Source organism: Pseudochaenichthys georgianus, chromosome 14, assembly GCF_902827115.2.
Source record: "Pseudochaenichthys georgianus chromosome 14, fPseGeo1.2, whole genome shotgun sequence".
NCBI lineage: Eukaryota > Metazoa > Chordata > Actinopteri > Perciformes > Channichthyidae > Pseudochaenichthys > Pseudochaenichthys georgianus.
This window is the reverse complement of record NC_047516.1, coordinates 24,812,081-24,839,024: the sequence shown is the minus strand read 5'-3', so window position 1 is coordinate 24,839,024 and position 26,944 is coordinate 24,812,081. Positions and strand designations below refer to the sequence as shown.

The window sequence follows — 26,944 nt, the reverse complement described above, 5'->3', positions numbered from 1 at the left end:
GGAAGAAAATACTAAAATAAACAAAATTGTGTTTGAGGAAATGTACAGCACTCACTGTGAGTAAAATAATAATTGACTCCAGCACTTTCAAAAACCTGGCAAAGTGTTTATATTTTACATGTTGGTACTGTACCATTACATTTGTTACTGACCACACACTACTGTACATTCATATTCACACCAATTATTCGCAGGAAAACATCCTTATTTCACTCCTGCCCAATAATAAACGTACATTTTGGAGTGAAAAAGACCCTGCTTTAAAATGCGACTGACCCTGTTCTTTTATGTTATTGATCCACAAAAAGTAATGCCTGCTATCTGCTCTGTGTCATCCCTATTGTACATCCAACACGCTGAATTTAACTGAGTTCCACTGAAGAGAGAAACAGAGAGAGCAAACAACTCCCATGCTGTGACCATGCTGAATTATTGACTTGCTTACACATGATATTCACTATGTACATACAGACACACAAAGAAAAGCAGCTGAGAAACATCACAACCTCTTCCTTACACTTTTCTGAACCTTAAAGCAGCGTCGCAGCGCCGCTAACCTCCCTCACCTTTCCGCTCCGCTGCCGTCAATCACGGCCCGCAGTGCTGATCTGACCTTTATGTGTGTTTGGACAGCTAATAGTGAGGTGGATCAATAGGTCTGATTGAGAGGTCATGTAGGAACATGGCACTTGGATGACCACCGGGGATCCCATTTGATCCCTGATCATGTCTTCTCATGGTCCCCGGCGACCAGATGCTTTCACAGAAACATGGTAAAAAGAAATCTGCCCATCAGGGTCACTGAAATGCAAATATATCACTCTAGAAAATAATGACTCACAATAGAAAATATCTATTTTGGGCCAAATATTAGGCTCTGACACACCTTTCTTTCCATATCTCCATTATAGGTATCTAAATGTAATCATATAGATATACGTAAGAACATTTTTCATAATCCCATGAAATCGGATGGAAATGTGTGCAACCACACAAGAAGTTCTGACAGGATTTGAGAGAAAATCTTTCCTACTGAGAAATGGAAACTAAAGGGGAAATTAGAACCCAACTCCTTACCGCTGCTGTAAAGAAGCATTTCCTTAAATACTATTTCTTAGTAGAGCCTGCTGTAATCTCCTTGCGCTAATCCTTCGTTCGCTAGCCTAAACAAAAGAGTAGAAGAAAGCGGGAGGAAAGTGGTAAAACCTCCTTAGTGAAATCCTATTTCTTAACCCAATCCTGGCCACATAAACCCTCCGACTCTTTACTCTAAGCCTTGACACAAGCCGGCATGCTTTCACTTTTCCTGAGGACGTGGTGCAGATTAACATCTATCCTTTACAGAGTAGTAAGAAATATGTTGGTTTCTTTCTTCTGATTATATACTAAAACATTTCACAATAATATGGGGAGAGAAATGTGACCAGAGATCTTTAAGAAGACACATGATACCTTGATAATACACTTTTGTACATAAGTGTATGATATTATTATTAAATGAACATGATATACTCACAATTGAACATGTAGTGTTGATAATACGTTTGAATTACGGTCAAGCTTCTGATGACATTCTGATTTGTGCAATAATAATGATAAACTCTATTTGTATTGCACCTTTCTTTTCAAAATAACAAGGTGCTTTCCAAGAATCGTAAAAGAAATACAAAGTAAAGTTCCGTGTCAATTAAAACGTACCCAACAATCTTTCTTTTCTCATCCTCATTTATTTTAACTCGTTCATATTTCAGCAGTTTTGTCCCTGCAAGTCCAAAAAGTGACGTTTTCATAAATAATGTCAAAAGCTGAAAATATGAAACTATTATAACATAGTAAGGCACACGTTAAGAAGTGCACCACATCAGACTTCCTAGACTCTCCTTCTCTCTCAGTTGAATATTTCTAACACAGGCTAGCTTAAAGGGTGAGATAGTGGCCAGATTTCTGTCAGTGATGCGCTCGCAGGGGCTTCCCCATCTCTCCCTCTTACACAGATTGACACTGATACACTGATGCACTGTAAACATGCTCATGCTGCATGTGTGTGCCAGCCTGAGTGTGTTTGATGGAGTCACAAAGAGAAAAAGAGGCACGAGAGAGCGACGGCGGCGATAAGAGTGTGTACGTTCCTGTGTTACGTGCACGTGAGCAGGCGTGTGTAGTAGTGTGTAAATAGTCAATAATAGCCGACACTTGTCAGCCCTCTGCTCTGTACACACAAAGCCCGTGGTTGAGCCATTGTTGAACTCCGCCTCTCCACGCCGGCCACCCCCACCCCCCCCAAAACTGGGCCTCTCAAGCAGAGATAATTATGCCTATTGTGCCCCTTGAACACACACACACACACACAGACACACACACTCTTGTTTGTGCTAATTCACACACCCACCCACGTGCCTACTCAACCAACTGAGTAAAAGATGGCTGCCAGCATCCCATCTGTTCCTGTCCGGCTCTCAGTCGCCGTCAGCACACTGGGGCAGGGGCAAAAATATTCAGAGAAAGTAAAAAAAATAAAAAGAGTGGACAGAGGTGAAGAAACTGCAGAACAAGTGACTTATCTAGTCCCATTGGAAACTGGATTCAAAAATGAATACATTTCCATGTTGTTTTTTCATTAAGATTTTACAAGGAGCTGCTCATTGTTAGGTTGTGGTGTTACCGCCAAATGTTTGCATGTGTCTGAACGTAATGGCGGCACCGTCATCTGCGTGATTCAGTCTTTAATGTCCCCCACTCACCCCCATGGCCATGCTGTGTGCCATGTGGGACAGAGGCAGCAGCAGAGGGGGGGGGAGAGGTGAGGGAGGGATTGTGTGAGACTGGAGGGTGGGGGTGACAGAGGGCAGCAGTCGATGGGGTTGTGTTCAATGAGCCCCGGGGACGCCACGTGCTCGCTGTCCTCCGCTGTCACACCACGTCCTGCTGCACAACAACACACAGCCGTCCCACAGCAGCGCGGAGCCTTAATGTATCCCGAGTTAATGTTTAATGAGCGCTCCATATTCAGGCAGCCTCATGCAAAACCTGAAAATGGCTTTATTGTGTTCCTTTTGAGGAAGATGTGTGTGTGCGTGTGTAAGGGGCAGGCTTGTACATTTGTACTTTGCAGGAGTAAGTGTGTGTGTCAGCCCGGTGTTTACAAGAGTCTGCTGTGTCCCAGACAAGTGTATCTATTAATGTATTCCTGCTCTGAGTGCAAAAGCACAGATTTACAAACAGAAGTCGTGTCCTTACACACCGCCGCTCTCCATGAGGTCCCTCCGCCTTTGTCACCTCTCTCCTCACTGCACCTGGCTGGAGCCTTATGATGGCAGCAACTTTTTAATCACAGAGGAAAAGCTGCAGTATAAGTGCTTGTGGGAACGGGTTATATCTACAATAGTGTCAGAATCGTTATATACAAATTGGAGTGTCTAAGTAAATAATATATAAGTATATAAACATTCAGAATTATATATTTGTTTACTATTTATCAAGGTGAACTTGTATGTAAACATAAAATATATTTTATATTTATATCTTTATATATTGTATAATTAAAAAGGCCCAATCAGCAACCTAGTTCTTTTACCTAAAATCTAGTAGACTTGAGCTGTCTTTCTATCAAACCAGTTTTATGGGGAGCACTTTATTATACACTTCATTAAGAAGAAGACAATTGCCAGTAGCTTTGAATATCTCAACATATATATTTTTTTTAATTAGGTATTTGGCCAACTATTTTCTTGATAAAAAATAAAACTAAATCGTCCTAATCCTTGATTAAAAAAATGTGCTTACGAAATGCAAATATTCAATTAATTCATAAATACTTGACCAATTCTGTTTAACCGTTATTGCTCTTGCTGCTATGACACTTTCGCAATTTCGTTACGGGGATAACTAAAGTATATATTCTCTAAAATCAGTCATTAGAAAATAGATTGCCAACTATTTTTGATAATCTATTCCTCATATTTGGATTTTTTTCTGGCTAGTTCCGTCTTTTGGTTTGTGATGATTTTATATTTTTCTCTGGAGTCCCTTTCGCAATGTGGTCATTTTAACAGACATTTTGCAGACATTTCTTTTAGACAATACCAAAGCAAGAAAACAATCAGCATTAATCAATTCAAAAAGTAGCTACACAGTGATGAAGTCCTTCAAACCAAAAGTGGAGGGACGGCGCACCACTCAATTCATCATGTTCTTGAGTGGCTCAAGTGACTGCAAACTAATCAGTTTAGCTATTGTAACGTTCCTATCCTACAAAATATATAACCTCAACTCTCCAGGTGTTTCCAATTAAAGCCATTTGTGTGTATGCGTGTGTGTCTGTTGAACCGCTTGACTTCTAGCAGGGACCCCAGGGGCAGAAGATTGATCTGTAATGTAGCCTGTAAGTGACCTCACCACCCGGTGACGCCCATTAGGATCCAAGTTCACAATAAGGCCTGATAACTCAGCACTTACACACTGACAGGTTAAACACAGGTTCACCCGGCCTTACTTTCAATACAACAGGGATTTAACTAGACTAAGTAGATCGAATACAGCTTCCCTCCCAGATTCTGTTAATGGACTATATGCATGCAAAACACTCGTGTGCATTATGTAATTTGACCTCAAGGGAACAAAAAAAGATGGAGTGGCAGTATGGGGAGAAATTGAGAAGATAGGTGCATATCAATTTGATTCAGGATATTTCGGGATTGATCATTTTTGCATCATAATTGTCATTATCACTGACAATGTATTTAAATCATATGGTGTGATTTATTTTTTTAAACTATCTGTACAAAACCTGGAAATATGTTTTGTTAAGGCGATCTATAGGCTGGTATATCTCCTCAGCTCCACAATAATATTGTATCTTAACACATGGTTTCCTTTTAACAAATAGTTTGCTTCCTGCAGTTTGAATATTGCACTAGCCAATATTGACATTTTGATATAATGTTCATTTATTGTGCAGACTATCTATACATTGCTATTGTTTCCTTCTATTACTCCTTTTCATCTATTAAATGACTGTGCAAACACAAGGCCAAACTGTGTGGCAGGTGGATGAGATGGAGCATGGTTGGGCATCTTCTATGGACCACCATGTGGCCGCAGCCATCTGCTGGTCCAGTCTTTATTCATCGGAGCCTCTCATAAGCTTTCTGCTGGTTAGACTGACGCTTCGATCTGCCGGCTGAACCCTCCCCGTGTCCCACTGTTGATTTTCATTCCTGTCCATAGACCCTCCATCTCTCTGTCTGCGCTCCAGCTCTCCTCCTTCAGATCACTGCTCAGACTCGCAGGCTTCCATTGTCTCATGAGGGTCACACACCCACACAAAGCTTAACTACAGAGATGGTATGGGACGGGGAAGTGAGAGGGAAATAGGTCAGTCTGCCTGCACCCCTCCCCTCCTAGAGCCTCTCACTGTCCTGGCTGGACAGGAAAGTGGGACAGGGAAGGGGACACACATATAAAAACACACACACACGGCTCCAGATGGGTGACGTGTGTTTGAATAAATGGAACCTGTTGGGGTTCAGAGGGCATGGCTGCGTTATGTTATGTCATCAACTCAACCTTCTGGTATGTGATCAGGCTGCTGAGACACAGCGATTCCTCCGTGTAAAGGCACAGGTATGTGGTGAGGGTGGCGTAGAAAATTACGTTTTACGAGTCGGGTGTAACAATACATAGATTTGGATTGATACGTTGATTTAAAGATCAACAATCCATTATCATCTGCAAAGCGAAATCCTTGATGCATTTATTTTGAAACTGCAAGTCTGAGTCATCATTTACATCCAAGCACATCTTCTTACTAAATATTCAAACTGTGCCTAAACGTGAGAAAGGAATAGGTTGTCTTTCATTTAAATGTCTGGAAAAGCAGAGTAATACAAATGTTGAATCATATTTTAGTTGCAAGTTTTGCGTGTTGATTTAATTGTAATTGATTTTGTTAAATGGCCATAAGATATCCTCTGATACCAACCAGTGACCCTTGATCTAAACCAAAACCAAATCATATTGTGGCAGCTATATTTTAATATTGTAAAATATTGTATCGTTGTCAAACTATTCTGTATCGTGATGACATTTGTGATTTACACCCCTAGCCCCTTTTCTGATCTTTTAATTTTTGAATTCTGAGGGTGAGGAATCAGTGAGGAGACACAGAGGAAGGAACTGTGATGGTTTGAATGTCCCTCTAAAAAGGTAGATGACATTAAGCCATCAATACCTCTCATAGAAGGCACCTGAAATGTAAACAAACACGTCCGTAAACAAAATCTATGTTTGGAAACTAATGAAATCTCCAGCACTAATCCTTTGTGCACACACTTGCAGCTGGAAAATAGAAACCATCCCATTTCATTCAGTGATGGTTGAGTGCTTTGACTTGCTGTTTGCAGTGGATTTCAGCAGACAATGTCCCTTTTTATCAATACAAAACCAGGCAATATCCCAGGCAGAGTATTTGTCACCACAGAGACAGACATGCAAGTCAGTGAAGTGAATGTGATTGTCTCTCTCTCCTGGGAAAAGCCCAGGAAAAGGAACAAGCATGTATGGAAAATGATGGAATGAAAGTCTTTGATTAGAAAAGACAGGTGTGCACAACCATAACATGTATGGATTTACTCACTCAAAATAAACTGCAACTCTTCCCGCTGTGTTTCTTCAGCAAATAAAAGGGACAGCAAGCCAACACCCTCTCACTCAAAAAAAAAATCCATTTTAATTTTTGACATCTTCATTAGACCTGTCCAGACAGTCCTTTGCTGGCCAAGTAGATTGTCGAGGTAGAAAAGAGAGTTTGACGGCTGATGTTTGAGCTACTCGAAGAGAGGGCTAACTGAGAAGTTGGATATCAGCATCAATAATGTTTATATAACCAAATGTACCCACTGAACACTGATATTCACTGTATGTGTGTAGTTGCTGTGCATCCATGTGAGAGTGCACTCACATTATTCAGATTATGAACCGTTCTGCAGACGTGTTGTGTTTTAGAGGTTATGCTGCAGATAAGCAACTGCAGTGATTGGCTGAGAGGACGACGAGGTTGCTGTGTTGATTAGCGCGGAGGTCGCGGGTCAAGGTTGAACATGACCATATCGCGAGTTGCGTTTGTGTGCGCCGCTGTCGCAGGGAAACGAAAGTTCAGTGAGCAGCTCATCATGTTCAACATCTGATCCTCACACTCACTGCTCATCAACTGACCTATATACCCCTAATTACACACAGCAGCCTCATGACAGCCCACACAGCAACACCCCATGCATAAAAATACATATACACACACAGGACTGGCACATCCAAAGCAGTGTTTATGTTGAGGGAACGTATAGGAGGGCACTGTGAACCATGACAGTGACTGCAGAGGGAATAGAGAACTGTTACTGATGATGTTTAAAGTGAAAACAGCAGATCAAAAAATAAATAAAACATGTGTATATTTAAAAAGGCATTAGAATACAAACACTACAATCTATTTTAATTGTAACATAAAGTAGCTGGTTGGTGTCTGGGTTTTTCTAAAATAAAATTGTTATATGTGGAAACACAGGAGAATGTGTTAAAAAACTCAAATTGATGTTATACATTGATCAGAAATGTAATTCATTTGATACAATGTTTTGGTGTTTTTTGTGTTGAAATGTGTTTATTGATCTGCCAGGACAACTGAAGACATCATTTGATAAAAAGTACAGTAAAACACTATTCTGTAAGTGAAACTGAAAAGGTTGAACAAATGTCTGACAATAACAAACTACTGCATCCTTGGTGCATGTGAATGTGTGACACTGGGTGTGTTTTGCATACATATAATATAAAACGCCATCTGGCAGGACCTGAGGCCGTTCTTGCCCTACTACCCTCCTTGCTTCTCCTCCTTTGGTGGATTTCCTCCTCTACCTCTCATCCCTCTCATCCCTCTCTCCTATTGTTATTGTGAGCATACTTTACGCAGAAAATAAACATTTCAAACATACATTACACACAATATATACTCACATTATAAAACACTTATAATGGATTCACAAACAACTAAAACAGATGAGACTGAAACACACACACACACACACACACACACACACACACACACACACACACACACACACACACACACACACACACACACACACACACACACACACACACACACACACACACACACACACACACACACACACACACACACACACACACACACACACACACACACACACACACACACACACACACACACACACACACACACACACACACACACACACACACACACACACACACACAAATGAGGTTAATGAAGATGAATGTGGGGGCACAGTCCTATTGACATCCTATGTCTCTATAATTGTGGCCCTGTTCTTCAAGGACATGGTGTTAAGAAAAAAGCAGGAAGAGGACAGGAATAGCTATGATGAGGAGAAACTATGGAATAGTCATGCGACTTAGAAGAGATCTAATGCAGTGTCAATCACAATTAAAGGCAGGATGTGACATTAGGGGGAGAAATGTATGTGATGAGATGTAAAGCAGTGGGAAATGTGTGTGAAAAGTGGAGGAAGACGAAGGATAGTGAGGGAGGAGGAGGAGGACCAGTTCAGTGATCCAGAACAGTGAGCAGACAGAAGACACGAGTTAAGAGTTCGGTCAAACATGGAGCACAGTGGTGCATCCGCTCACACAAAAGCTCACACACACACACACACACACACACACACACACACACACACACACACACACACACACACACACACACACACACACACACACACACACACACACACACACACACACACACACACACACACACACCACACACACACACACACACACACACACACACACACACACACACACACACACACACACACACACACACACACACACACACACACACCTAAATCCTATGAAATGAATCAATCTGCCCACCCCCAGGATAATCCAGAGTCACTCATGTGATGACCTACCTGGTACGATGGAAACCGTGTCCCTTTCCCAGGACACGACGCTGACGTACTCCTGCACAGCCACGGGGATGAGGCACTTGAACACGGCTACGTTTCCCCGCATAGAGCGCTGGTCCGCCACCCGCACCGTGTAGGGCTCCCTGAAAACTACAGAAGACACACAAATCACATTCAGGTATCTCAAGATCAATATTTTAGGTGTAAATGATGGTGTTAATTCTTACCAGCCAGGATTTTTGTTAACATATTGTCACTATTTGAAGATATCTACACAAATATTCTCCATCACCTATCCAGAAGATATATTGGCGACGGATGATCATGACGACAATGTAAGCCATTTTGTTTTGACAGAAATAATAATCTACTCGTGTTTACATGATCAAAAACAACACATTAACACTCCAGAGACAAAACGCGCTTTCATCAATTACCACAGTACTCCACATTTATTCATTGGAAATTACTGGCCTACTCTTCGTCGTTTGAACTCTTCAAATGTTGCCTCCGCTCTCACCATAAATGGTGCAAGCCGCCATTAAGCGGGATAATCATGGAAATGATTTCCTAGCTGTGGCACGGCGTCATCTCAAAAACACAATTGTCTTTCTTTTTTCAGTTTTTTTAACACAGAACTTCATAAGGATGCGACGGAGTGAGCCACACATTCAAAGTAAACTAAAGGCTTTTTTGGGGCTCAGTTTATGCAGGTTCATGCAATATTTTACACTCTGGTGAATGAGCAGGGACTCATTAGCAAAATCACATGAAAGCTAGGACGTATCCGAAGGTTGCTAAGAAACTGGTTCGGAATCCCTTCCCTGGTAACAGACACGATGGCAGCATGCATACATGCCCGCTGCGAGGGGGAAACACATGCAAGTGCACGGAAATTTACATCTTCTTTGAACAAATGAGCGGAATAATGCAGATCTGTCGGGTTCTCCTGGAATAACATGGAATGAAACAACCAATGAATGCGTTTGAAAATTGATTGTTGGCCGTGAAGGGGATTTAAATGAGACGCCTGTCAATTATTCAACACCACGACCACGGGACTGAACCCCGAGATAGAGCGGCCGCATCCTGTCTGGCCTGTAACCTGTGCACCAGCACTGCCGCGGCCCGACAGAGGCCGCTGGCTGCAGGATGTTTGGTTCATGCTAATCCCTCGTCTCCCGAGGCCGGGCTTTTGGGTCATGTGGGAATGAAGGCAGCAACCGGCTGGCATGCAGCTCAGGGCCCTGGCTCAAATCCTATACTTGGCGCTTGTATTAGTATTAGAATGAATATGAGTATTAGTTCAGGTCGGTGTTGGGAGGCAGAATATGAAAACAGATGTTGATGGCAGGAGGGAAGGGGGGGAGGGACCGACCGGCCTGAGCGAATGATGGGATGGAGGAGGGGGCGGGACAATAGATGCAGTGTAACTAAAAATCCAGCTGCAGCTTTTGTTCCAGCTGCGGTTTGATGTAACTGTTTGGTGAAGTATCTGCTGCAGGAACCCAGACCCCCAGACGTACCGCTTTACTCTAGATGAGGTCTGGCTTATTAAAGCAGCCTCGCGCGGTCCAATCAACGGAAAGCGCCAATTAGGTTGGTTAATGAGAGATAATTAAAGTGTGCTGTGGCTATTTTTAGTCTGGCACAAGAGGACAGTTTGAAGAACGATGGAGCAGGGAGAAGGAGGAGGACAGAAAAGAGAATATGATGGCAACAGAGGCAGCTTTTGGTCAAAAAGTCTAAAAATAGCCTACCTATTATAGCTGCTAGTGTTAATTAATTGATTCTTTATGTTCTCTAAGGACACCTTCAAATAATAATTGTTTTCTCTTTTATGTCAGAAACAAATGTCTGAGATATATGTTTATGTATGGTGACAGTTAACGAGTTAAATTACGAGTTAACAAATTGAGATTCCATTAGCTGTAAAAAGGGTCCCTCACACAAAACACATCTCCTTATCACTAGGTGTGGACTGTGGAGTTACTTTTTTCACCTTTCAAAGCTTTAAAAAACATTCCTCGAAAAAAATATCCCAGTGGCCGTCAAGTTCCTGGTTATACTTACTTGTACTGACCTTTTAAAAAGTGGAAGTGTGTTAATGAGGATGATGCGGTGATGTGATCCAACTTATTGTCACCCTTTCTCCCTCCTCATCTGATGTGATTATATCATCTAAAATCACATCGAAGTTGCCACTTAACTCTAAGTGCTGTAGGGGTTGTGCTCTGGATTTCGTCCTAACAGATGGTGCCATGCTGTAGATGGAGCTGAAGGGGTTATGTTGATATAAAGTTCAGCGGTTCATCACCAGCTCAGTCAAAAAGGTGTGAGCGGAGTCGAGGCCTGGTGTATCTGATGCAGATGTTTCCTCTGAAGACTGTGTTCTGGGTCAATCTGTGTCCAGGTGGAGACGCACTATTTTAGGCCAGGTGACTCCGTGTGGGCGGGGCTTTCTTTTGAAGCTGCCAATCACATCTGCTCATGCTTTCACAACTATGTTGTTTTTCTCACTTCTTCATCATGTTGTGTCTCAATTTGGCCTTGTGATCTTCAACATCACTTTTTCATCTCAATAACAGGTCTCACTTAGACCTAGTCCTCAAGTACATGAGTATCTTTGTGAAGGTTTCTTTTTTAAAACGCGCGATGGTCTTTTGTCCACACCCAATCAGCATAGAAGATCCCTAAAAGGAATCTTTTGGAAAACTCAAGCCATGGTGGACATCCCAGAGTCCCCACATGTCAGAGTTGATGCATAAATGGTTTTAGCTTGAAACATCTGGGTGTGCACCCGTATCTCTTTTGTAAGGCAACACAAACGAAGCAACATTTGTTGACGGCAAATATACATATGGATAATATACATATCCATTGTTGTTATATATTATAGTACAATGTCCATTTTTGTATTTTATTACAAAATTGAGCATCTATTCCAAAGTCTAATTTCTCGACGGGGATGAATAAAGTATTCTGATGGACTTTTTATATGTTTACACACAACTGTACCATTGCTTTTAATTGGCCTATGAAAAGCAAAGTGGTCAGACTTCCACTGGTGTGTGTGGGGGCAACCTAACCATTTGTGTTTTCATCTGGACAGAGACTTTTCTTTTTAAAACAGTGCTTGTGTGAATGGGATTACTTTGACAACAAAGGTGAGAAAACCCATGCTCATTCTGCTTCCCGACCACAGTCCCAACTCACCAGCTTTGATGCGGATGTTGGGACTGCGGATCTTGCCGGCTTGGTTCTCGGCCGTGCAGAAGTAGTCGTTGTCGTGGATGTAGCTGTTGTAGGCGGAGGGCGAGAAGGGGTACAGCTGCAGGGTTCCATTGGCGTGCACGTGTCGGATGTGGGGCACGTCGTAGATGTCGTCGCCGGTGGCCAGGTACCAGCGCAGTATGGCACTGGGGGTGCCGCCTGCTGGACAGGGCAGGGACACCCCCACCGAGCTGGAGTAGGTAACCCTCTGCAGGGAGGCATTCACAAAGTACAGCCTGGTGGAGCCCACATCCTCACTGTGTACTGTGGGGGCAAACAGACAGCAGAACACAACTCAATAACAGGCCAAGGTGAAGGTGAGAGGCATGTGCTGTACACACACATATATATACACCAACAAACAGGATTCACAATTGAAGCGATCGGCATCACATTAATGGACAATAAAATAGACAGAGTGGGATGTCCTTCAAATGTGTTGCAAAATAATCATAACAAATATATGTCAAATGTCCAGCTGCAAACATCAGTCATGTGATCCAGAAGGCCAGGGATTTGGGCTAAAGCCTGTGACGGTTTAGATGGATCGGAGGGAGGAGGAGGAGGAGCCTGTTACCTCCGTACAGCGTGTATGTACACAAACAAAGACACAGAGAGGCAACTCCATGATAGGTTATGTGATTGGAATTTCTATGCCAGACGCAGAGATTTAAGTCTATTTAATCTCCTTACATATTTAACACACACACACACAAACACACACATGCACGAACACACTCACATGCAGGAATGTTCTTCATTGGCACTCAGATTAAACACATACAGCTCCAGTAGAGAAGGAGAGTGAGAAAAGGGAAGGAGGAGGGGAGACACTCTCAAATGTGGGGTCATATTAGAAAAGATTAGAAGAGAAAGAAGTGTGGGGGGGACACTGCTGATGGACAGATGTGGACGTTAACCACCACTGATTCTAAATGATAACTAATACAACACCACTGCAACACATGGTCACACTGTTAATGTTCAGTTCAGCCCGGAATGTCAGACACATCAGGGAGGATACACACAGATACTGAAGGAGCCATGGTTTGGATCCAAATTGGATGAAATTAGCCGTCGGTTTACTGTGGTTAAATCATGACTGAGTGTGTTTATTTCTTCTTTTTGTAAAGAAGGGTCAAATATATTTGTGTTGGCTATTAAATAATGTTTGTTAAAAGAGCTGAATTGTTTTTAAAGTCAATATTTATATATAGATTTATATAGATGAAAAATGTCAGTAGAATCTACAAGTTTGGATATGTTGCTATTATATATTTAACTGATTGAGTTTAATTAAATGTAATGATTTAATTGTTTTCATTGACATGGTGCAAAAACATACTTTAGACCAGTGGTCTGGGGGGCACAGAGGCATGACAGGGGGGGCGCGAGAGACCAGGAGGAAAAATGGTTATAAAAAAATAAATAATATGATACAGTACAGTACTATTACGTCTGGGTCTCTGTGTTTCATTAAAGCTCGGCTCTGTGTGTGTGTGGAACGAGCCATTATGTGTGCGCGAGTGAGAGAGAGAGAGAGCACACCGGTACCGGATATCGTAGTTGTTAGCTTCTGGTGCTAGCGAGCTACGCTAACGGATATAAAGAGTTTTTTCAACAACAAAGTGGAGGAGAGTCCTCTCCTGTCAGACTGAGAGACTCAGTGAACTAAAGGACTCTCTCAGTGTTATCTCAGTGGGTCTCAAACTTTTTGGTCACCATTAATGTAAACAATTATTTCCGAGGCACACATTATATATACATGAAAAACAGGTATGAAATACTATATGACATTAAAAAAAGAATACAGTTTAAAAGGGTGATTTGTAAAATATCCATAAAGAAAAAGTAAATCTGTTTCCAGTTCTGTTTCAAATGGGTGTTGAGAGATGTATCCATAGATCTCTCATGTTGCTCTCAAAGTGCACCAGATTGATGCTTTTAACTTCAATATTTAAAAATAAATCTTCCCGGGGGAGCTTGCCCCCGGACCCCCCTACAGTATGTGAGGTCCACACACCACCTATAAAAATAGTACTTTACCCCTGCTTATACCTATATGCCTCGAGCCTTCATTGTCTCCCTGTGTATTTGCGTGGGGATTGTTGCAGTAGAACATTCCACTGTAGCGCCCGGTACATTAATGGGAGACCCTAAATGTTTGAGCACCCTCTATGAAACGTCAAGCTACCCCACAGCACCCCAAAATAAATATCTGGCGCCGCCACTGAGACTGACTATTTGTGTTGGGGGGGCCCGACTTATTTTTTTCTCCAATGGGGGGGCCTGACAGAAAAAGTTTGGGAACCCCTGCTTTAGACCAAACTTCAGTGGTGGTGACATATAGGTTCTTTAAAGTGGTCTTTTGGATTTTTATATTTAAGGCTTACTCTGTATCTTTTTGAAAACAGTTTATTGCGGTTTCAAAACAGTTCTGATCATTTATTCTATCCTGGAAACATTTTGTAAATATAATACGTCCAACATGTCACAGTTCAGCACAGAATGTCACTAAAATCTCATGAAATATTTACCTAGAAATATGACATTGAATAACTTAATACCAAATGTATTATTTTTACAAAAATAAATTGTTGCATCATATGATTATTTGTTTACATTTTCATAAATCCATGAATCATTTTGGTCTATGAGATGAACAAAGGGAGAGACTATCAAATCATTGTTTTTGTTCGACCAACACTCAATGAAATTAAGAGGCTATAACAACAATGTTACTTAAAATGATGAATTGATCATCAAAGTGGTGGTAGTTTTACTTTTGTCAATTGAGTAATTGAAAATTGACTAATTGTTTTTCTCACACCAAGGTGTTCACCCCCCATGGTCCAGCTGATCTGTTTTCCGACTTCACCAAAGCAGTATCACCAATCACAGTTGTTTGCTCTGTAAATAGAAACATTATAACCTTCTGTTACTCAGAGGTAAGGAGTCAGTCAGACATCTGAAAGGTCTGCAGGTAGAGGTGTAAATACTCGGATGGATTAACAGAATATGTGTCATTATCAGCATCCTCTTTATGATGGTACTTGTGCTTTACCAGCCAACTGTTGGTCTTGTTTACATCATTTAGAAAGTATCAAATATCCCTGTTTTCACAATGTTAGGAGAATATCACAAGATCACAAAGCAGAATATCCGAAGGGGTTCAAATCGAAAAAATCAGTGAGAGCAGCGATTCTGCATCAATATTCCAAACTTAACAAAGTCCAGCAGATGTGACCTTCTGGAGCACTAACACCAGACACAAGTAATCAGGAGTGAGAGCAAATATCGTGTCACCAAACATATAATCTTTGTTAAGGACATGTCATTAATGAAGTGTGGCTTATAGCATTGGGTGACAAATGCATACATCGCAACAGAATGAATGACCACCATCAACAGTGTCCCAGAGCAGCAGGTCACAGCAGACCCAGTGACCTCTCCCATCCAGGAGGGTTTGGTGATCATTCCAGTCTCCTTTCAAAGAAGTGCTACTTTCCCTAGAGATTGATAAAGCTGTGCAGAATGTTACAGATGGTATATGAAAATGTGTCTGGCAGTCCAGTGGTGGGCTGCAAAAACCAGGTCAGACTCCCTCCCCTCTGCAGATTACTGATAATGGCCCCTGAGCATAAATCCCATATTAAAGATTGCAATATCTATAATCTCCCAATGGGGGGACAGGACTAAAGTGGAGGAGTGAGGGGGTCACCCTGAGCGCCCAGGGGGGCTGGGCAGCAGGAGAACCTCTCATACAGTAGATTATATGGCCTGGGGGCCCGGGCACTGGGGGGCTGGGGAGCACTGGGACTGATGGAGCGGGAAGTAGAATAGAAAAGGGATCAGAGCAAACCACTACTGTCAAAACCAGGTGAAACTCACCCCGAACACACACGCATACAGACACACATAAACACATACACACTCCAAAAGCACTCACACTGGGAGGAGACAAAGCGGGTTGCCATGGTGGCGCTGGCACTTGAAAGCTGTCAATGGATAAAGAACAATGCAACAATTTAACCCAACAACACTGACCCACTGAACATTCTAAATGTAGACATTTCAAGTCACCAAATTTTGTCAGTGGCTCAAATATTTTGTGTTGCGATAAAAGTGAGCAGGTATGTTTTAAATGGCATAAAGTTGGATGAACTTATGCAAAAAGTGTTTATTTTAGAGTAAATACCAATAGATTGCTTAAAGTCAGTGATGGAATCAGGATACTTTGATAATTATAACACAAACATTGCATTTTTTATGTTCTAAAATGGGCCGTTTCGTAAAATAAGTACTTTTACTTTTAGCCTTTTTGGTATGTATTTGTGCCAATATTCTTTATATTTAGCAGGATTTTGAATACAGGATTTGTTGTACTTGAGTATTTTAATGGTTGTGTTCTTTTATTGAAGAAAAGTAAAATATGTCACATATGTCAGTACTTCGTCCACCACTGGTAGAATATAGTGTGTAAATGCCTGACATACCAAAGACAGTCAGCAAGAGGATTACAAACTGATGTTTAGGTTAGGTGTGGTTACACGCTCCAAAACTCAACTGGCAACGTCCTGGTTTGTGCCAGACTTGCAGACTTTCCACTCCATTTAAAACCAACGGTCGAAACATTACATGCCGCCTGTGCCAACCTGCACAGACGGATTTTGTGGCAAGACATGAAAAGGCCACATGCAGAAACAGTGAGATAAACGACCGACACTGCATGGTAAACACATCTTTGTCATGGCTGAATCCAAACGTTAAAAATGGATTTCAAGTTGGGCCAGTTGCATCACCCTAATGCACAGCTTTTCAACATTTTCATTAGGTTGAAACTATCTATCTAACTATCTAACTATGATATGTTACCTTAAACACATCACCATGATCAAATGTTGCCATTATGACCTTAAGTGCATCAGAACAGGGAAGTACTCCCCAGCTTAGGTAAGGTTTAACCAATCGACAAATCAACTATATGTCAAGTTAATAGTTTAGTTTTGCAATTTACCAACAGATTAATTTAAACACAAATAGATCTTAAAACGATTCTAAATCTTTCAGCCATTATATTGAACTGTGGCATAATGGAGTTTAATTTCCACGGGCCATTTTTTTACAGAACCTTTACTGGATAGGGATCTTTGGCGTAATGGATTACAGTTTTGATAGAGAAATGCCACAAAACCCTGTTGTAAGGTTTTCATTCTGTCAAACCAATCATGATTGCAGACTAGCCACTACACTCAACACACAGCAAGTAACCTTTTTAAACACCTCTTGGAATTCAACATATTACAGACATTGCTTGACAGTTATACAGTGAGTGCTTACTCACTCTTGAATGGTCCCTTCCTTATTATCCACAACTTTAAGTTCCATCAATTTCCTTTCAATTCACAAAATGGCAAAGCTAAAGGAAAATTCCCAGACTCTAAATCTTCATGTCTTGTTTGGTCAAATAAACAGTCCAAAATACAAAGATATTCTGTTTAAAATTATTCAAAAGCTAAGAAAAGTGTCAAATCCTCTCAAGAGGGGGAATTTAGAAACTGAGACTGAGGATTAAAAACAATTAAACAATCGTTAAATCGGCAGTTATTAATAGGCGATTAATAATTAACAGATCGTTCCAGGTCCACTTTGATCTCAGCTGATTGACTTATTTACAACACAATATGCAAGTAGGTTTAAACTATTTCAGCAACAACATCCCAAACCCATGGTGTCACCTTTCTCATATTCATAAAGATCGAACACCAGCAGCGGTTGGACGGTCGGGGCCCTGATGGCAGTATTGACCAAAGTCATGAGGGCCCCTGCGTTGATATTGCTGATGCAGCAGATCACCTGCACCCAGTGGGCTTTTCTTTTTCTTTCAGACACAGCCCCGGAGAGAAAAGGGTGTTGGAGCCCTGACGGCGCTGCTTAGGCTGTCAGATTCGCAGCCACTATTTTATACATCCTGCCAGAGAGCCGCGCATGAATATGTATGTCGGCGAGGCAGAAGTCATAACCTATGCAAGGTTTCATCATGCATAATGCAGCTGATCTACGCCCAGGAGTGCACACACACACGCACACACACACACACACACACACACACACACACACACACACACACACACACACACACACACACACACACACACACACACACACACACACACACACACACACACACACACACACACACACACACACACACACACACACACACACACACACACACACACACACACACACACACACAAACCCTTGACGCTCACAACTGTATTGTGATGAGGAGGTAAACAAACACCATAAGCCCCTCACTGTTTCACATACACACATTCTCACCCAGAGGCACAATACCTCCACATGTTCCTGCTCTTCTTCTCTCACCTCTCTCAGTCCATCTAATTCTTTTCCACGGTAAAATAAAACCTTAACAGCATTTCATCTGTATTGGATTCAGTGCAGTAAGTGTGGTAAAGGTCACAAGTGGGATTCAACTTCTGGCCATAAGCACATGAGAATAGTCTCTGCCTTCTCTCCTCGAGCCCTTGCTATTCAGTTCCACCAAGTCTGTAACTCCTGTTCACTCTTCAGGTGTTTCTGGGACAGAAAGTTGCGTTTCTGATAAGATGATTGTGGAAACGTACAGCAGCAGAGGAGGAGGAAGTGGGAGGAGGGGTGTAAATTGAATATTGGTTGGATGCAAGGGGCTGAAGATAGGTGTAAGCTTATGGATAATCCTCAGGGGTCTGGCATAAGTAGGTGGTGAGTAGGGGGGAAGGTTGTCAGGGTTACATCTAATCAACGAAGGGGTATCGCCGCTCCCCACCTACTGTCTTTCTGTACACCCTGTCCCCAACAATCTGCTCCCCACCCCACCCACCAACACCCCCCCGGCCTGTGCTGTGTCAGTAAAAAAAAAAAAGTGTGCTACTTCAGCAATCCCCTGGGACCTGCTCCCCCTCACATCAAAGCAGCCAGTTTCTCTCTTAATGTGAATATCAAATCTGTGGATCACAAGTCCCAGCACAGTCTGCATAAACTGCCCCTCCCCCAGCCTTTAATTCTGCCTAGTGATGAGGGAGAGAGAGGGAGGGGAGTTACTGCGAGAGGAAGCGATGGAGGGAGGGAGAGATGGAGAGAGAGATGGAGATAGAGGGAGAGATATCCAACAAAAACAACTACTTGCTTCAGAGATTTGACATTTGCTGAACAAGCCCTCCTTCTGAAAATGTGCAGCCCAAGCATCCAATACAATTTGGAGGGGGTTTGGTTCAATTTAGCAGTTCTGGTTGGGAAAAACATTTTTTTTTAACCGTTGACGGTGTTCATTTATGTCTTTTTGTTGTCGTCGTTTTAAATGATTAGTTCTTATTCATAATCTCGTTGGGATTTATGATAGACTTGAGGACGAATGGGAGAGCAGGGATGCCAGTGACAGAGCTGTGGCATCCTATTGGAGAGCTGGGAAGTGCAATGAGCTCCGTTCCTCTGCTGACGGTCTTACACCAGCACACTTTGCCCACCGTTAGGCAACAACATTGATGGAGATGTGTGTGCGGATATTTTATCCGTGTTAATTTGAGAAGAATAACTTACATTTTCTTTCAATTTAATTGCTGGTTTTTCGGGTGAAAGTATAAAAGATGCAAGGCAAGTTGTTGGAGTACTCATTAAAATAGATTTTTATAAATTATTTTCTTTAAAAGGAAATAGCCAAAAAAGCCTCTTTATAAGATATTTGTGTTTATTGGTTGGAGCATAGTTCACTCATTTTAAAATAAATCAGAGTTGTGTATGACCCCTGAAAAAAGCAAATTGCAACAAAAATCACACCGAGAACTCACTATTACTCCTTTAACCCTCTTTAAGATGGGTGTTTTTGAAAAATTAAATAATGCCATGTTTCAGCTGGTAAAAATGTAGGCCTGTGCCCTGCCTGAGTAATGATTGGCACCCCTGTGTCGACCACACAGCTTTGTCATAGAGTGCTGCCTATAGCTCAGATTGCAGCTTTAATTGTGCAGCCTTGCAAAGGAAGCACAGGCAATTGGACTGGGTAGGGGGGGGGAGGGGGGGGGGGTTTGCATATTTCTATTCGTAGTGGGTGAGCAGTGGAGAGGACGAAGTGTGCCAGGGTGAGGGATCACCTTATTGCTTGACACATCTCAAATTAAGTTTAAATGTCAAACAAATCCTTTTTTTATTTTGTTTAATAAATTGGATTTTCAATTCAAGGTTCAGAATAGGCCTTCAGTAGGCCTGTATGTTAAAGAATATGTTAAGGTGGATTATATTCACTGCTAATTAATTTACAATTACAGTAAATTCAGTCTTTGAATTTCATTTTCACTGATTGTTTAAAGAACAAATACAATCACTTTAATTAGGTATGATATTTAAAATCACTGAAGAAAAATTATAGGCATTGTGCTCTAATAGGCCCTTCAAGCTCTTTTTTCAAAAATCCGTTAATTACCCTGCAACCTGATTGCCACTTTATGTCTCTGACATAATTTAGCACCATTTTGTATCAATAGCGGTGTGATTTTTTTGTACATATATTTCAAACACCTCATAAATAAATAAGTAAACTTCCAGTCAAGCTCAAGGCAGAAATAAAATCCAATCCAAAGTGTCCAACATTTATCAACAAAACCAAAGAGGGGTGTCCCCGTCACCTCCCCTCCTCCGCGTGCCCGCCAACACTCACACTCACACTCACACTCACACACGAACCGTGACGCACGCGCTGGCACACGCGCGAACACGTCCGCGGGGTCCAGGTGCGCTATTAGTGAGGAACATGACCGGGCAAGTCTATAATCTGCACCCACGCCCCTGGAGTTTCTCATTTGGGGAAATACATTTGCGCATATTAATATGATTCTGCAAAGCTCTGAAACCACATCTTTCAAGTTGAATACTTGCAATAGTTGTTTTGAGGAAATTGTAGTGAATTTAAGCGAGTTGAGGAAAACACAACATGGACAACAAACATAGCACATATGTGACCAATTGCTAATTCATTAGCAGATATTTCAAAAATAAAATAAAATGGGGAAAATGCCAAGATTTAAAATGGCCCATTTTAACAGCCATATGCCTCCTTCCAGCCAATCCTCCTACAAGACTTTATGCTAAATTATTGTACACCCTATAGGACGAAACAATATGTAAACATGTATCCAAACAAACAGGCTACACAAAGGCCTAAGCAAATGCTCTCATGTGGAGATGGTGTTGAATTTCTGTTATTTTCGACGCAGATTTGTGCAGGATTATTATAATGCAGAAGATCAACTTTGCAGTAGGGTCAGGGATTTACTGCATGCACCGAGCAAGAAAAAATCTGTTTAAACAAATAGCATGCCTTTTATATGCATAGAAAATTAAACAAAAGAAACTGAGTAGTCCAAATTAATTTGATAAGGCGGACCAATCTTAATGCACCAAGTAGTGGCCTTTATGTGTGAGAACATCTATTAAACTATAAGGCCTTTGGGGGGGGGGGGGGGGGGGGGGGGGCGAGCCTTTTATTAGTCATCCAATTTAAAAACGGCAATAATTTGTTATCACAGAGAAAAAATATTTAAAAGCCTAAAATAAATGTCATCCTAAAAACAAGAGCATCTCTGTGCAATGGAGCGCTTGTGCCAAATATAGTCCACGAAAACAGCTGCAATTAGCAAGGGCTACACAATGAGAGCATCCAGTTAACACAAATCTCAAGAATTCCCATCAAAACTTTACAGGACTGGCACATTTTGAGCGAATTTGTTCTAAAATTGGTAATCAATTGCTATAATTGCAGGCCGATACATGTTTTCATTTGCCTCTCACCCTCCCTCTGAATTCGCACCTCATTCTCCCTATTCAGCCATTTTACATATTCATAACTGGAGTTGGTAATGCGAAAACAATCCGTGCTATCAGCACCACCTGAGGCCGCTACGTAAAAACACCAAAACAGCCAGGTAAAACAAATAACTTCACGCATTTTACTTTCTCAAAATGTAGTTCAGCACCAGCAGTTTAAACATTTGGATTTAAAGAATCATTTTAAATCAATTCCTCATGCACAAGGCTTCCGACATCAAAGCACAAGCCACACACATCATTCAACACACCGCAATTCAATTAAGCTTTCCATTCATTTTCACTTTTCATTCAACTTAAACACTCCCAACACTCCTTGTGCACACGATTTGAAATATTTCGAGCATTCCTTTTTTCCCCTCTTACCTTCTTGGAGAGAGTACAGCAGGAGTAAAGTTACAAGCCACATGCCATAAATAGCAGGTATATTTTTCAGGAATATTTGGCAATCCTGGCAAGTGTGAGGCGCGGTCTTTTGGCCAGGCGGGTCTCCGTGCTGGACTGGCGACTGTGCTCCCCGGAGGTCTCTCCAGCCCTGCTGCCCCGCTAAGCATGGAGGGGAAATGAGAGGCGCCTCGGCCCCGCCCATGTCCCTCCTCTCCTCCCAACACTACTGTGCATGCAAATCCATCCTCCCTACACTAATCAAACACCGCGGAGCGAAGAGGCTCAGCAAAGCCCAGGGTTGTTGTGAGGTTTTTTTTGGGGTCCAGTTGTGTCCAAATGTCCAGTTAGTTTGAGCTGCGCAGACAGATGTGTCGGCACCTTGGAGAGCCACCTGTGCGCCCCTGATGACCGCGGTGATTGGCGCAATATGGATCTAAAAAAGCCGCTAAGGCTGCTGCAAAGAATCTTAAAATGCGTAAACGCCTTTTTCTCTGCAGATTGGGCCTTAATCACAAGGACGTGGAGCTACACGACAGACTAATGACTGTTTTTCTTTGTCTTTCGGAGCCATGAAACGTGCGTAGACATTTGCGCACAGATATGCACTGCAGATAGAGAGGAGGGAGAGAGAGAGAAAGAGAGAGAGAGAGAGAGTATAGCGGGGTGTGGGGCATGACACTTCCACACACAGCAGGTGAATAACACAGCAGGTAAACAATTATCAAAGGCTTCAGCGAATCCTTAAAGCATAGCGAGCAACTTTCCACATTGCCATTTTCCCATGTTCCCCTGCTCTCTGTTGCGCCACATGTGAACTGCATCACCATAAATTAGGATGGCATCAATTGCAGGACACTCCCAGTTCATATAATATTTAAAGTCAATGTGAGCGCCAGTGCTGGATCTGAGAAGTGATCGCCTGCTGCAACAGACAGCATAGGCATGGAAAGAACAGTGAAATGTTTTTTAAAGAGAACTTAAGGTTAATTCAGTGTGATTTGGGGCGGAAGCTTGTCTGGTAGCTCACTTTACAGAGGATTGACTGAACATGTTGCTGCGTCTTCAATAAAAAGTATTTGGCATTATGCAGTAGGCCCTATTGACATTTTAGTGGGCCTACACAAACGCACAGACATTTCACTTCTCCACGCAACAGGATCTGAATCAGATGGTTTGGAGAGGGTTTAAAAGATAATAAAATATGTGTGTAATTCAAATGTTTCACTCAACTATATCACACATTAAAATCTGTGAATCTGTGAAATAGCCTTAATCCTCTAATGAAGATCATTTAAATAACGTTTTTGTTCACAGATCAAATATCAGACTCTTTTGTACAGATTGTGTAAATAACAACATAAGTCTGTATAGCAATCAATAACATCTACCCATGTGTATTTGACGCCTGTGTGTATGACGTCTCTCATTGTAAACGTGGTTGTCTACAGATTTAAACAACTTCAAGAAAAGGTCAGCATCACTTTCTCTCGGCGCTGCGTTCTGATGATCTGACCTGAGATTCAAGCCTCTGTCTCCAAATTAATGCGAGTCTCTGCTGACACCTGCTGGATACACTTGCAAGTGCATGGGCCCACAATCTGCACAATTATCTAGTTTGAAATTACCTTCAGATATGATTATGATTGTGGCACTTTCAGTAACTTGGGGGAAATTTGTACCAGAGGTGAAAGCAGTACTTAGGTACAAGTAGAAGTAGGCTACCAGAGTGTAGGAAAGCTATAGAAAAGTCACTACTTTTGGAGCTAAGAACTTTTGGAGCTTAGAATTCATGGCACAATTCAAACGGGATTGAAAGATCAATTCTCATTCATAACACTCCGTTCGATGTCTCACTATGGGATGCGCATCGCGGAGCAAACAGAAGCATCAATCTCATTACGCCAATCCTGATTGGCATGGTGATCTTGACGTCAACGTCAGGGAATCACCCCCTATAAGTAGCTTGTGCCACGACGCATGCGTCATTCAAACACCTCTTCTCGCTTCAGAGCACATCTCTATAGTAGCCGGACAAGCTTAACGGTCCACAGACTGAACCCAAATATAACCATTTCGGTCGACGGGCGCTCGCCGGCTACTCCTTCTGCTTTGCAGGAAGACGGTAATACTAACGCCAGTTAGTATTGAAATCGACCTCGCCCTTCTCTTCCCCGGAAAGTAAGGTAGGCCCGATTTTTTCAAGCTAGCAACACACCTGTTGCTAGCTAGCTTCCCCTTACTACCGTCACCACGGTAGCGAGGACGCTTTTCTTTTTCTCTCTCACGGAGGAGAAAAGGATTAGAAGTATATTGACACACCAGTCAATATTCTTTGAGAACAAAGGACCCACACCGTCCCTTTTTCTCCGGATTAAGGACGGGTTGGTAACACTTTTCTTTTAACGACGTACCTGTTACGAGCGGGTCCTCTCCACGCCACGAGGCGAACAAGATGGACGCCTCTCCCCCTCACACCAGAGGAGTCAGGGACTCGGAGGCTCGGTCATGCGGCTGCGGGTTGAAGATAGCAGGCACAGACTCACACCAGGTCTGCTCGTCCTGCCTCGGCCTGGAACACGCCCAGGAGGCTATCTACAACCCCAGCTCGTGCGGGCATTGTGCCCGTTTCACTCGAAAGAGCCTCCACCGACGGCTAGCACACCAAGCTAGCTTGTTGGAACAGGACTCCCTCATGTCCACTGATTCGCCGTTTGGCAATCAAGACACGGACGGGGGCGTCCGCCGCAGAGACTGAGCCCCTCACTGTGTCGGTCTGGGGCTCACTAACAGCAGATCCCACACCGTGTCAGGCCGGGACCCGGTGGCGGCAAGAGACGCGGGAATGGAGCCCCACCCCTCACCAGGCGGGAGCTCCCGGCGAGACCTCACCATGGTCTCGTCCGCGGAGGATGTCCTGGAATTAGACTACATGGAGGACGAAGAGGACACCTCTGAGTCCCTCCTGTCTGATTCGGATGAGCAAGAAGAAGATATCTTCATGTCATCGGCTCAAACGGCAAAGCCAGGAGCGATGGCTGCTCTCCCGGGCGATAGCACACCAGCTTCGCCCTGTCTGTGCATGGACCTGCAGGCCGCGTGTCAGCGCGCTGCGTCCAGGCTAGACATCCCGTGGCCCGAAATGGCCAAGGAGGGGATAACCGACATGGATTGTAGGGTTGCTATACTCGAAACCGCAAATGGCAATCTAATGAAGGAAAGCAAAGAGTTCAAAGACAAAATAGAGAGGATGGAGATTCAAAGCAGAAAGTTTAATCTACGTGTGATTGGACTGAAAACGGACATTGAGAAGAGCGATCCCATTGCCTTTGTGACAAACTTTTTAAAGGAGGTGTTCGGAAGTGAGCTCTCATGTGAACCGGCAGTCGAGATTGCATACAGGATTGGGCAGGGGACTGATTTGAGACCCAGACCTATGATTGTCACTATGCAGAGATATCAAGCTAAGGAAGCTATCTTGAAGCTGGCAAGAAGCAAGGGAGAGATTCTTTTCCGTGACATGCGAGTGAAGATATTTCCTGATATTACTCCGGATGTTGCCAGGAAGAGAGCCCTATTCAATGACGTCAGGATGAAGCTGCGCAAGGCTGAGGTGAGGCATGGACTATTGTTCCCCGCAACGCTCATCGTAACCTTCAATGGACAAACCAAACTTTATCGGGACTGTAGTGAAGCTGAGCATTTCTATAAAACAGTGATAAGCCCGGTTTCAATTCAAACCAGAAATGAAGGTGGGAAATGACTGATTGACATGACCAGATAGATGGTATGATTATACATATAAGAGAAGAAATTAATTGTATTATGAAAATGAAAATTGTTGCAGTTTTGGTGATCTCCACAATTGTTGTATTTTTCTTGTGGGCCAATATTCACTGGTCTATGAGTTATCTACTCATTTATTTGAAGTTATTTACTTCATCATCTACGAGTATGAATTTATGTTTATTAGATTTTGAATAGAGACAAATTTCAACTTGTCTCTATTGTTGTTTATTCTTCCTAAAATGTAATTGTGATGTATTGATTAGATCTAGTGTTGCGAGACATTACCATGAATATATTTCATACTATTATTTAAAAATGTTTGGGAGCTACCGTGAAGCTCGTCTAATTGAGCGAGTGAGTATGCACATTTATAGCAATCTATGTGCAGATAAATGTTGGGTTATGTATGTGATGGTGTGTGTGGTTGAAATTGTGTTACATGTATGTTTTAGTTCAGCTCTCATTTTGATAGGAAGTGAAAAAGAGATAACATTTAAATTGCCATCTTAATGTTGAATAAGTTACCAAGTAAAGGGTTTAAATTGGCTCACATAAATATATGTAGTTTAAGAAATAAAGTGTCTGAGATAGAGGAAATATTATCATGTGGTATTCATTTGTTAGCAATATCTGAAACTCACTTAGATGAC

At 42.3% G+C, this 26,944-nt stretch overlaps 1 protein-coding gene across 3 annotated transcripts in view; it reads right to left on the bottom strand.

Annotated features, from left to right (window-relative positions):
* Positions 1–22,710, bottom strand: part of LOC117458116 (cell adhesion molecule DSCAML1-like) — a 56,853-nt gene extending 34,143 nt beyond the window's left edge. For 2 of the 3 annotated variants that reach the window (XM_034098381.1, XM_034098382.1), the window contains exons 1-3: positions 22,488–22,599; positions 12,183–12,503; positions 8,970–9,116 (exon numbers count right to left, since the gene is read on the bottom strand). In XM_034098381.1, coding sequence (XP_033954272.1) covers positions 8,970–9,116; positions 12,183–12,503; positions 22,488–22,530 — 511 coding nt within the window. In that variant the 5' untranslated portion in view covers positions 22,531–22,599. Of the gene's footprint in view, positions 1–8,969; positions 9,117–12,182; positions 12,504–22,487 lie in introns of all 3 variants that reach the window. The other variant, XM_034098380.1, reaches the window with a different exon arrangement.
* Positions 22,711–26,944: the final 4,234 nt, after the last annotated feature.